The sequence below is a fragment of the Bombus affinis genome, chromosome 5, assembly GCF_024516045.1.
Source record: "Bombus affinis isolate iyBomAffi1 chromosome 5, iyBomAffi1.2, whole genome shotgun sequence".
NCBI lineage: Eukaryota > Metazoa > Arthropoda > Insecta > Hymenoptera > Apidae > Bombus > Bombus affinis.
The window spans coordinates 12,718,925-12,731,367 of NC_066348.1; the positions used below are offsets into that span (position 1 = coordinate 12,718,925).

At 37.9% G+C, this 12,443-nt stretch overlaps 1 protein-coding gene across 4 annotated transcripts in view; it reads left to right on the forward strand.

Annotated features, from left to right (window-relative positions):
* LOC126916905 (protein sickie) overlaps positions 1 to 12,443 on the forward strand; it is a 190,959-nt gene that overhangs the window by 39,961 nt on the left and 138,555 nt on the right. For 3 of the 4 annotated variants that reach the window (XM_050723180.1, XM_050723176.1, XM_050723177.1), the window contains 2 exons: positions 7,167 to 7,284; positions 7,572 to 7,624. In XM_050723180.1, coding sequence (XP_050579137.1) covers positions 7,167 to 7,284; positions 7,572 to 7,624 — 171 coding nt within the window. Of the gene's footprint in view, positions 1 to 4,470; positions 4,668 to 7,166; positions 7,285 to 7,571; positions 7,625 to 12,443 lie in introns of those variants that run through there. The other variant, XM_050723179.1, reaches the window with a different exon arrangement.

Consider the following 12,443-nt stretch of genomic DNA (forward strand, 5'->3'; position numbering starts at 1 on the left):
AAGAGCGAAATTCATTTGTACCGCCAGGTTGACGTTTCAAAGTGGAAACTGGAAAATTTCGTTTGTATTATTTTGACGTAGGGGAGAAACGCATCTGGCCATTTTAAATGAAAACTTGTTAAATCTATACTACGTATCTTCTTTCGTTAAATATTAATCGTAAGTTATCAATAAAAAGTCGAAATGTTTTGCATTCGAAGCGACGAGTTCTCTCATAAATAAAACCAATCACGTGAAACATCTGTCGCTTTGCAACAAACAATTGTAATTGTAATTTTTCAAAGAAACTTATTGTTTAGCGAATTATGAGCTTTTCGTCTCCTTTGTTACGTACCAATTTCATTTATTTCTCGAAAAATTCTATTACTCTTGGCTTGGAATTTCTCTCGTCAGATACATTTCTTAGTTCTCACGATACACTTCAAGCATCGTTTTCAACCAATAGAGTGAATCGAAGTGTTTTAGCGATTTTAATAAAGAATTAAACAAATCAAAATATTCTTTCCTCGTTGTACATTAAAATCTTTTCTACGCTGATAGTTAAGCCTCGACATTCTGAATGAGCTCTTCTCATATTTGCTTCGATATCAGGCGAAAGAAAATTTATATCTCTACATGATGGAAGCGCGTGGAAAGTTGACTATGGCGCATCGTAAATCAGGTACACGTATGATGAGAATGAGTCACAGGAATGAAAGGGAGGATCGGGTGCATTGACACGGCCGTTGTTATTTATCGTTCGAACGAAATTTATCGTTGGTTAAGATATCTTTGAAAGCAGAAACGCATGAGCAATTACCTAGACGGCGAGCCTGGGAACCGTGTACGCAGGGCTGATCGATATTCGACTTGGCGTCGATTATCGTGCAGGTTGCCACGGGTAGGTGCGTATAGGCGCGTTAAAAGGCAACACGATGGCCGGCATTACAATTAATGATGGTGCTCGTATGTGAATCGTACGGAATAGCAATCGATAGTACAGCACCTGTCAAGAATGCTCAAGGTTACCCTCATCGCTGTCATTGTCCACACGGCGAAATTCCCGCCGGGTTTCCCGGTCCTCCACTTTTTCAATCGCCCGCCGACAAAACAACCAACGATGCCCATTTGCATTTAATGGGTTTTGCTAGTTTGAAAATTAAAATGAGACGCTTGACAACCAGTGCGATAGCAACGTTAATATTTGCACAATCGAACTGATTATTTCGTGCCTAGTTGTAAGAGTTATTCGGAAGCCACATCGATCAACTCCATAAATCGAAAAGTACAGAGAAGCGATGGTGTTATATAACACTGTTTATCTTTCATTTATTTTGGAAATCATTTCTCGAAATTTTATTATTTTTTAGGAATTAAATGAAAACTGGAGTTGATCAGTTTTTGGGCTTTTGAAAGGTTCGTATCAAAAACGATAATCTCATGAATTTAGCAGTGAATACACATTCGTATTCCTCGTACGAAATGTGTAACTTATTTTGCAGGTATGAGCACACACACACATTATGACGTACCTGAATAAATAATTCAATATGAAAAAATCTATTGATTCTAAAAGAAAGGTAATTTAATTTTTTTCATGTTAAAAAACTAATGATACGAATCTAAGCGTGAAACAGTAAATAAAATGCAAGTGTAATCCAAATCAAAATAAAGCCGGCGAATTTGGCGTAAGTCAGGAAATAGAGCGGCATTTTTACAGTTTTACGACCGGGTAAACTAATCGGCAATCTAAGATCGTTTATTGACGAATTTATAGCCTTTTCTCGATTCTGTTAATTTACGGAACAATAGCCACGCAGCGCCGTTCGCTCATTGTACTCTGTTTCCAGTTAAGTTGAATTAAAACGACTTATAATCGAGCTCTCGTCTCGAGATCCTCTCTTCTCCCTTTTTCTCTCTAGCTACTTTCGTTCCTATTTTCATCCCTCGTTCACGTCGCGTTATTTTCGCTCGAACAGAAAAGATATTATCTTCTTGGAAGACGATGGGATGCGCAGTAATTTTTATTAGCTTCTCCTTATGCGATTAGTTTTCCCTATCTTATTAACATTCGCTTGAACTTTTATCTTTTTCAAATTTTCTTGTCGAATCTACTAGTATTCTATTCTTAAAACAATTCCTATCTTCTAAATCACTTTATTAAAAATGATAATTACGTTACACCTTTTGTTATAAAGACATGATTGCCGGGATAATCAAATAACTAAATAAGAAAAAACGAGTTCACTTCTACATTACAGAGATTCGATCATAAATTCGTAAAGTAGAATATAATCGTAATTTGATTTACACAACTTGAGGAAATACAAAACACAGATAATATTAATCACATTTACTGCATTTCGATTAACATTTCACTTCCGCGTGTCCAACCACAATGGATACAGTTACTTCAAATTACTCACCAATTGTTATCGTCGATTCATTCTGAGAAAACGTTCACGCTGCTGCCTGTATTTCATTTCTCTCAACGTACGAAAGTTGTATTCACTGTCTGATAGAAACTACTCGCAATAATTGCTCAGGAAATCCCGTGTCGCGTCGAACGCTCGACAAAAGGAAACCGAATGTAACAACGTTCGGTCGAAAGAGAAGAATGGGACGCAGCAACGAGATAGAATTGAAGCATTAAAAAGGAAAAAGAGAAAAAAACGATGAAGAAGCGGCGGAAAAAGGGTGTGAGAGAGGAAGATGGAAGGAGAAGGAGCGAGAGTACGTACGCATAGAGAAGTGTGCGCGACGCGCGTATTCAGTTACGTCCGGTGCGTCGCGCCGTCGAGACGCGCCGTTTCGGCAACAAGTTTCGTCCGCGTGTACTTCACGATGCGTTTCCACGCGTGTTCTCGCTGTCTCGTGGCTACCTTCGCAACTTTGTTTGAGAAACTGCACCAACTACACAATCATCGACGATTACTTTTCGTTTCTGTCGAACGATTATTAATTAGCTATTAATTAACAACGAAAAGAAAAAGGCGAATAAAGATCTGGTGATCGTTAGTAGATCGAAGAGACGTGCAGTGTCGATGAAGTTTCTAGAATTCTCGGATGAATGTATTAAAGGAAGGATAAGGAATGAACAACAGACGAATATCATTCTGTTGGATTTCCTTCGTTAATTTCTAAAGTGATTGGATAATAATATAGCAGCGAAAAAGGCACAAGTGGATTACCATTTCTGTTTACATGGGGTGGTGACGGTCAGCAAAATTGAATAATTGGATAATACGAAATGGGATAAGTTGGAGTGGTTGAAGTCTTTCTGCGATGCTCTTAAAACAATGCGCGACTTGGTTGCCGCTACTTGAGAAGCGTCATCGATCGTTTCTCATTCGACGCTCAGAGATCTCTCGATTCTATCGGTTCGCCATTCTCCTGGAGAACCGACCAAGTGCTATTTCATTAAATTTCGCCGTGTCTCGCTTCTCATCGGACGTAAATAGTTTGGCAGTTCTTCCTTCGAAGACTTTGAAAGTGTTCTGGGAACGATGAAAGATACGAGAAGTATTAAGGACGAGTGATTGAATGATAAAGAACTTGTAACGATAAAACTTGAAATCTTTCCGTAAAACGGATATAAATTGTTTAATGGTTGTGCTAATTGTTAGTCTTGAAATTAATTGAGTTTGCTGGTTGATGTTTATTTCGTCCAAGAGTTAATCGTTATAATACCGTAACTAATCGTTATATTAGTTCTATCAGTTGGCTTATCAAATTTTTATCAAGCAGTAAAAATTTGTATAGAAGCTGAAGCTGTAATTTTAATCGATCGAAGCTTAGTTGCGCTCCTTTCGCTTTCGTAAAGAAAGAAAATTGTGAGAACGTAGACGAGAGTGTAACCTCGACAGAGCTTTGAACTTGTATATTGTTCGCATCGTTACACGTTGCTTGTTGCACGTCTGATGCACCACCGGTGCGGTTCTAAGTGCACGAAGTCAAAAGAAACGTGACGACACGCCTCGTGAGAGCACGTGCATCGAGGACAGCGAGATCGTTCCATTAATAGATGGAGAAACACGACCGATCGATCGTCTAGGCATCTTGATCGGTCAGAATCAAATATTTCGAGCAGACTCCTAAAGGGACCGTATTGTGCTTCAAAAATTAATTACTGTGCTATTACGCACAGGCAATTATCGAACAGGTTCCATAGCTCGATTGTGTCAGTTTAATTATTAGTTTCGTGTATTGTTACAAAACGAAAGGTGAAAGGTACAAAGAATGACAGGAGTGTTTGTGCCGGATAAACGAAGCTTTATCGAGATTCAATCAGCGTGAATTTAACGCGACGTGCTAATGATTTATAGTCGACTGTGTCCCGTAATGAAAATTGGTGGCACCTAATCATTACGTTGGTAAATCGTTACAAATATGCCGTTAATCGACAGGAAATCATATCGCGATTCGAAGATCAGCACGGATGACGAATGTTAAGTGTAATTACGGCCAGTAGTTCCACGAGGTTACATCGTTGGAGTGTTCGTGGCGCTCAATTCGAAGCGATAATTAGTGATTCCATGGTGAAGTCCCGGTATAGTGCGTGAATTAATGCGATTTGGATGACGTTAACGACTGTTGGCATCGACGTCATGGCGTGTATTAGAGCACCAAGATCCGTCTGTGGATCGACCGACGACATCAAGGCTGATTCGACCCGCAATGTCATACAGGTACCAGGCCTCTGTTATCGCGCACGCATGCCGATGTCTACTCGAGTAAACTGCGAATTTGTAAAGCGTCCGCGGTTCCATTGTGTCTGTCCTCGAAACGCCAGGTGCGATCATAGAACCATCAGATGTACGATTCGGTTGCTATATCGTCTTATCTATATCATACTTTTTATATTTTTGATGATGAATATATCGTGATGAAATATTCGTAGGAAAACTCGTAGTAAGATATTTTCTTCAAATAATCATGATAAATTCTACGACAATATATATTTGTTATATATTGTAGGGGTAGCGCGCTCTCTCTCCCTCCCTCTCTCTCTCTCTTCTTGATATATTCTGTATTGGAAAAAGGCGCGTAAAGAATCGTTCTCGTTTGTATACCGATTAGAGAGCGTGAAAGACACGTGCTCGATTTGCGAGTCACCAAATTGCTCGTTTCAAAGGTAGATATACTCGTGAAACTAGCCTCGCGAGTTTCCAAGTAACGAAATCGTTACTGGAAATCACCGGCCAACCTATAAAGCTGCTCGCTAGGGTTCTGTGTAATAATGAAAATTAGAATCTGCGTGGTGACCCGAAATTATGAAGGAAGTTCATCCTGCTTCTCTCTTTGCTACGTTCAAAAATAATACGGTGTCTCGACTGGTTCGGGGTTAAGACGTGTGTGTTCCCGCGCTCGAATACACGTCAGAAGTACACCAGTCACACACGAGGCACACGAACATTTTCGTTAACGCACGCACATAGAGGAAACGAACGTGCACAGTGTTGAACTGGTGGACGAATCGTGTATGTAAATATACGCGTGCCTCTGTAGAATACGAATGCGCGCATATGCGTGCATCAACTCATAGGTGCAAACAGAGAAACACAATTTCACGTTAGTGTGTGTGTGCGCACGCGCGCGAGCATGCTGTGTGTGTATGGACACAGGCACATTCATTTACGCGAAGTAACAGAGAAGAGGACCAGTGTACGTATCTGTATGTGTGTCTATGCGCGTGTGTAGGTATACGTATGATTCGGTACGCACGGTGACTAATTCCTTTCCACCGTCAAGCTCCATCCTCTCCCGACCTATCTCCTTGTCTGGCCAGTTCTATTCTTCCTATTCGCCTCTTCTTTCTCCTCGAGTCTCTCTCGGGATTTTACACGCGAAAAATATCGGTGTACAGCCAAAACAATAAACTCTCGGTGCATCTATCCCGACGGGATACACTTTCGCGATTTGCCTTTTCTTTCCAGAGGAAAGAAGCTCGACTGCGGGACCGGCCTTTTCTTTATACACTGCGCCACGGAGGAGATTTTCGCTCTTGGCGAAGGAAAGAGTGTAGAGCGCGCCTTCCGGCTGCTCGAGGTGATTAGGAACAATTCTTGAGAGTGTACGTGTCGACCGAAGGAAGTCTTAATTGACTGTTTCGGTGCTTTTTCAACGTGTGTCCTTCGTTAAGATAATGATAAAATAATAGACGGATATAAATGGAAACGTGGAAATATAAATTTTTTGGCCACCGTTTTCTTTGATTAATTAAGGGTATGAGAAATTTTGGAGGAATTTCATAGAAGTTTCATAGGGGAATAAATTTTACGTTTAATTGGACGTTCATCGCTTTTACGATATCTTACGAACGGAGTTAGGTTCTTTGTCTTAGTGAATTACGGTTCCCTATGTAATTGATGTTTTAATTATTTTTCGCTGATAACTTTGGTACGTGGTAAATGATCTTTGTAGCTTTGCATTGTGTAACTTTTTATTATGCGCAGCAGTCGTGCGAGCGATGTAATCGATTGGAATTCCGATTTCATGAAATTCAACGAAATCAATTATCATTAAGTACGCAGAGGTTGATTTAATCGTAATGTCTCTGATAGACAGAACGCACCTGCAGCTCAAACGCGTTGCTCGTAAAGTATCGCTCTGTAGGCAGAACGATAAAACTATGCATAGCTTGCAAACAGGGGGCCATATACATACTTGGATAGGCTTTGCGTGCACCGCAGTTAATAAACTTAAGTGTGCGCCTACATGGTTGCAATAGGCAAGAGATAACGTTTCTATATCGGCTGACGTGCGAACGCGTGATTAGAATGCGAATGAAAATATCGTGCTCCTTTTGATGATGATGACGAAAATCTATAGAGGCTTCGCGGACAAACCGTCCAATTTCGACGTCAGATTCCTATCGCTATGCTATAAATTCGATTTATAATATAGCAGATGCGATCGGTAACGTTATACATTATTTAACATATCCTTATACGCTAGAAATTATTATTTTCAAATTTTATTTTGGTTTTTTTGTTAAATGACGAGTGTGATCCGCATACACGTGTAGTCCGTAATCTCTATAGTTCTTATTGAAATTCTATAAATACATATATTAATTGGCGCAAAATTTATTTTGATTTGTAGAAACGAGATTGTATCAGACATTGAATTAACTTGTTAAATTTAAAAACATCATATCAAATTAACATGAACTATTTTTTGTACAGATCTATACCGACTGGGCGAATTACTATTTGGAGAGAGGTGGGTGCAAGAGAAGGGTGACAGATCTTCAGTCGGACCTTTGTGACGGTGTTCTTCTAGCTGACCTAGTTGAAGCAGTCAGTAAGTGAATTCCACTATTACATTGATAACCGTACATTTGGAAGTCAATGAGATTGGTGCCAATAATAAAGTGGCAGGTAACAGTACTCAATGGCCGAATCGTTTATGGTATTGGACAGTTACCCATAACACATAAATCGTCAGTAAAGTCGTTAGTTCGTGGGGTAACGTGGTCACGCGCTATACGCGAACACCATATGTGATGTACCTCGATAAATTCACGATTTGCTGCCCGTTAACCAGCAGAGGACATTTTTGTATTAATTATCGTATATTTCTCGTTGCAGCCAATCAAAAGGTGATTGACGTAAATAGAAAGCCGAGGAACGCTCAACAAATGGTAAGCTTCTTCTTAAAAATTTTTGCGCGTCTACAATTCTAGACTATTATACAGTGGCTATGAAACATTGATACGTCGTTGGAATTATCGTATTGCTTTTATATACAAATTAATTAGATTCAAGTAAACGAAATTTCGTATCGTTTAATGGTACTTTGATATGATTACATAAATTTGATACTGTGGAAATGAAATGTAGAAGCTGATAAAAAAAGAAGCACTTCGTTGGAAAATAAAAGTATGTGCCAATATCTTTTGGTAGCCATCGTAGATTGGTCTCATAATTACTAGAAAAATGGGAATCAATTTCTGTATACTCTGTGGGCATTAATATTACTCAAAATAACGCGTAAAAATTCCTGAGATTGGTAACGTTTATCCATTTATTGGCGGATATTAAAATATTATTTTTGAAATATTTTATACGTAGAAGGAAAGTATAAAAACTTTAGCGTGAAGCGAATGAGACTCGATCACCACAGCATGCAGACGTTTACGACTTGTCTTTTAAAAATAGAAAGCCTATAACTGCATTCGGGGTACATAGATAAAATCTGGACGAATGTGCCACTCATCTGCAGTTGCGCCATAGAAATATAAAATATTAATTCTACTTGTAAAGAAAAGAAAGATTTCTATATTATATTTTCATTTCGTAATACGTTTTTTAGAATGTTATATTCTTTAAATTTGCTTCGATATTATCATTTATTCGGCTTAATGAATTTATTATTATCATTGTGAGAAATCTGAGAAAAATCGCCATGGTCTCAGATACAATTTTTGTTACTTTATAAAGTAACCCAATTATTCTATAATATAAAGAAAGCATCGCAGAATATTTTAAATGATTTGAATTCGATCAAAAACTATGTGCACTATGTTTCACGACAAGAATACGCGATTACCTTATCGAGTCAAAAGCCTATTAGAAACGTTGTTGTGATCTTCTTAGTCAGATTGGTTACTCGTTGTATCTTGGATCTCGCTACTTGTCAATTCTAATGTCGAAGCCGTAGCGAAAGGACTAAGGGAAAGATCCGAGAAATGTGAATGGACAGACGAAGCGAGTACAGACGAAGTGAGTACAGACGAGCATTTTGTGAATCCCAACTACATGTCGGTGAAAACGAGCTGCGTCACATCCGGATAGATCGACGAAGTCGAGTTACACTTTGCGGGATAATGCCTCGTCGTGTTCTCTATTTGCATAATCTCGATAGAATGCAATGCAGATCGAAGATGACCGAAGATAACATTTGTAATGTAAAGTAGCAATTACGTATCTCGAAAAAAATTGTATATTTCTAATAATCCGATTTGTGGCAAATGACATTTACAAATTATAATTTCTTCGATGAGAAGACAAAAGGAAAAGTGTTAGGATGGAAGATTTATGTTCACGGTAATCCGATTTAATTAAATAGTTTAGCTACAAGTTTATTTTATATCCTGCTTGAATCGGAGATTTTATGCTTGATACTTCCACGTTTAATATCATCGTTTAACGTCTGAGTACACTGTTCTTGGTAATTGTACAATAGACGAAAATTACATAAATTAATATACTAACTCGGTTGGTCTTTAATTCTAACGAGGCCATTTCCCATTTTCATAACCAGAGTCAATGGTTCGTTGCAGCTTGGTATCTTAAATGGCTCATTGTCAGCCGGAGTCAGCTGCGTTTAAACATCTCGCGTAGTTTCGCGATTTTAATGGATTTTATTTCTAACAAGCAGTACTTGTCCTGCGACAATAGAAAGAGGAATAATCTTCGCCGTGTAATTACGTAATAATAGTTATATCCGCGTAGATGTGTAGGCGTAATAGGTAGTGCCTGTGACTGTGTCCAATCCATAATTAGTACGTGATCTTCGCTGTACGATATAAGAAGTGATTTAAGTAACGTGAAACTTAAAAAGCATCAAATTAGTTATATCTTATTATAGTCGTAAATATTTGTAAAAATCTTTTAATATATAACTATGCGTCTATCTATACTTTTTGACGCGCTTCTCACGAAAGATATAGATGGTTTCTATCAGAAAATGTGAAGAGCTAAATGTTAGAAAATTTAATTTGTTTCGGTCAGCACGTGTTTCGCCTGCCGATAGTGTTAAAAATTGTCTTTACAGAGTTTAGGAAGTTGTTCGATGTTCAACATATTACTTAACCCTTCGATGACCTAGTAAAGTTGCAGCAAAGTTACTTTAAACGTCTTAGAATAGAGCTCTCGGGTAATCTCTTTAAAACTTTTTCAACGTTCATGCCAACATGACGTCTAGCCTAAATATTCATAAATAGCATCTACCTCAGCAGACGTTTGCTTGGAAACTTAATTAAAAAAAGATCATTTCCCCAAACCATTCCAATTATCGATGCTATTTAAAAATATTATTAACAAGGAAAACTACAATTGATTCATTGCCAAAAATATTTTACGAAGTACATTTTGGGAATTTCCCGAAAATTCTGCTACCCTTTGGTGTACTAAACGAGCGCGATCCGTGGCAGACGTACGCTTTCCAATTTCGCGGTGTCGAGGGTGGACGAAGGAAAGAAGAAGGGCTCCGGTCTATAATTAAAGCAACGAGGTTGCGTCTGTGCTCGGTGCCACGCGGCTATACGTGTACACACGAAAACGTGCCCAAATGTAACGCGTATACGCGTTGAGGTATATGCACGGCAAAGCGCGAAACCCGAATCACGTGTTTTTCTTCAAGGTTCGCTCCCGCAGCACGCGACTTACAGCACGTCACTTTACAGGCCACAGTAACTCCTGCGACACGTCCTACTCGTAAACCAAAGGGAACGCGTACTTTCTAAGCTTTTTCCACGATAAACAGGAAACCGTTGATTGCTCCAAAACCTATGTTCTAGTTTGTCTGTTAAACTTTGCGTGTTTCGCCAAATCATTGTTCCAAATTTAAATTATCCTCGTTAAAAGAGAATTACTCCACGGTGCTTCGTTACATCGATATAGTTTTCATAGACATTCTAATTTCCGAATAATAGAATCTATTTTTCTTTTTATATTTTCGATATAGGATATTCGTAAAAGTATAATAAATTTTATATAGGATATTTATAAGAGAATAATATTATAAGATTTTTTGATAATGTTTATATCTAAGGAAGTTATATCACCGGTTCTTGTCACTTTTCAATATAAATTTAAAACAAACCGTATACAGACCTAATATTGTCCAAGGCAGAGCTCTTATCACGAAGAATAAACACGATATACAAACAGGGAAACTTTGATAAATAATGGGATCGGTGTTTTTAAAAAGGAATGAGCGAATTTCTTTTTTTTTTTTTTTCAAAAAGTTATTGTTTCCTTTTTATCGCGAGATTAGTCAAATGAAAGAGGTTGGTGTTGTTTTTAAAAGAGTCATCGACCAAACCGGAATCGGTGGCTAACATCGCATCTCTGACCATCCGAGCCGGTCCATCGAGATCTATTTCTATTTCACGGAGAGTCCACTCCCGTGAGTGTGAGTCATTCGGCGTATACGTTATTAGTCAACCAGCCGTCTTTTAACGATACCGCGCTAATAAATTATAAATATAAGCAACGCTTTAGAAATAAATAAATAGATTACGTTACGGTGGCTATGAGAAAATTTTATTAGAGAAGCGCGGCTCCGCTTTGATAGCCATAAAAATATCACGTTTTACAAGCTTGCGTTAACTACGGTAATTGATAATTAAAGTCTTCTACTTCTTTATATCGTTCATCGTATTTTTTTCCTGAGAAACGTGTTAGTCTTTTACGACGGGATTCTGAGGAAACTTAACAAAGACTAGTTCAATCATGAACGTTCTAAGAAAGTAATACGAAAGTTTATTACATGAAACTTTATAGAATATGGTTATTTAAAACAAACCTTTTCTGTAGAACCTATATAATTGAAACGGTATATATTTGGTATGCAACGGTATAAATTCTTGAAGAATTATAGTGATAATACACGATACGACATTATTACCAAAATACTAATTAATTTTGCGAACAATATACGTAGAGATCAAAGGTAATTTGATAAACGATATTTCGTAAATATTTTAAGTAATAGTTAATCGAATAGTTTTGTTACGAAGGAATATGGACAAAAACCACATCCAAGTGCAAATATACTTACTCAATCGTCCGTATGTCCTTCTCTAACAAGTCAACGAAAATGCTCGCCACAGGTGTCCCAGATATAGACGCGATATTTACACTGCAGGTTGGAAGAGAGATCGAGAGAACAGCAGGGAAACATGGGTGTGGTTTCCTGGGAAGAAATTTTGGTTGGAAATGGTTCTTTCTCTTCCTTTGGAAATAAAATAATTTACGGTGCAACGTTCAAACAAATTTTCACTCGCAATTATATTCTTCGTGAAATAGTTTAGACTTGAACAATATTCAATTCTTTTTCGTTCATATTTACTTTTCGGTCAATTATTACTAATCTTAGTGTTCGCATAAGGGATATATTGATAGTATGTGGCTAGCTAATCATTACAAAGGAACGTGGGAATGAGAAAAATATGAAGAAGAACTAGGCATTGCACCCACACAACATGCAATTTCCAACTATCCTTTTCGTCATCTTTCTCGGCTATAATTCTATCTCCTGTTCTTTGGTTAATTAGTGTCCAGCAGAGCAAGATTCCTCTCTGTAAGTGCTCATCTGTCAGCTTCTATTGGTTGTCACGCGAACCTCTATAAATTTTCTTTGTCTACAAATTAAAACTTCTTCGGTCGTAATTCCTATGCAGTTTTACTTAGTGTCTGAACAAATAGCAATAAAGATGAAACGTCCAGTATTCG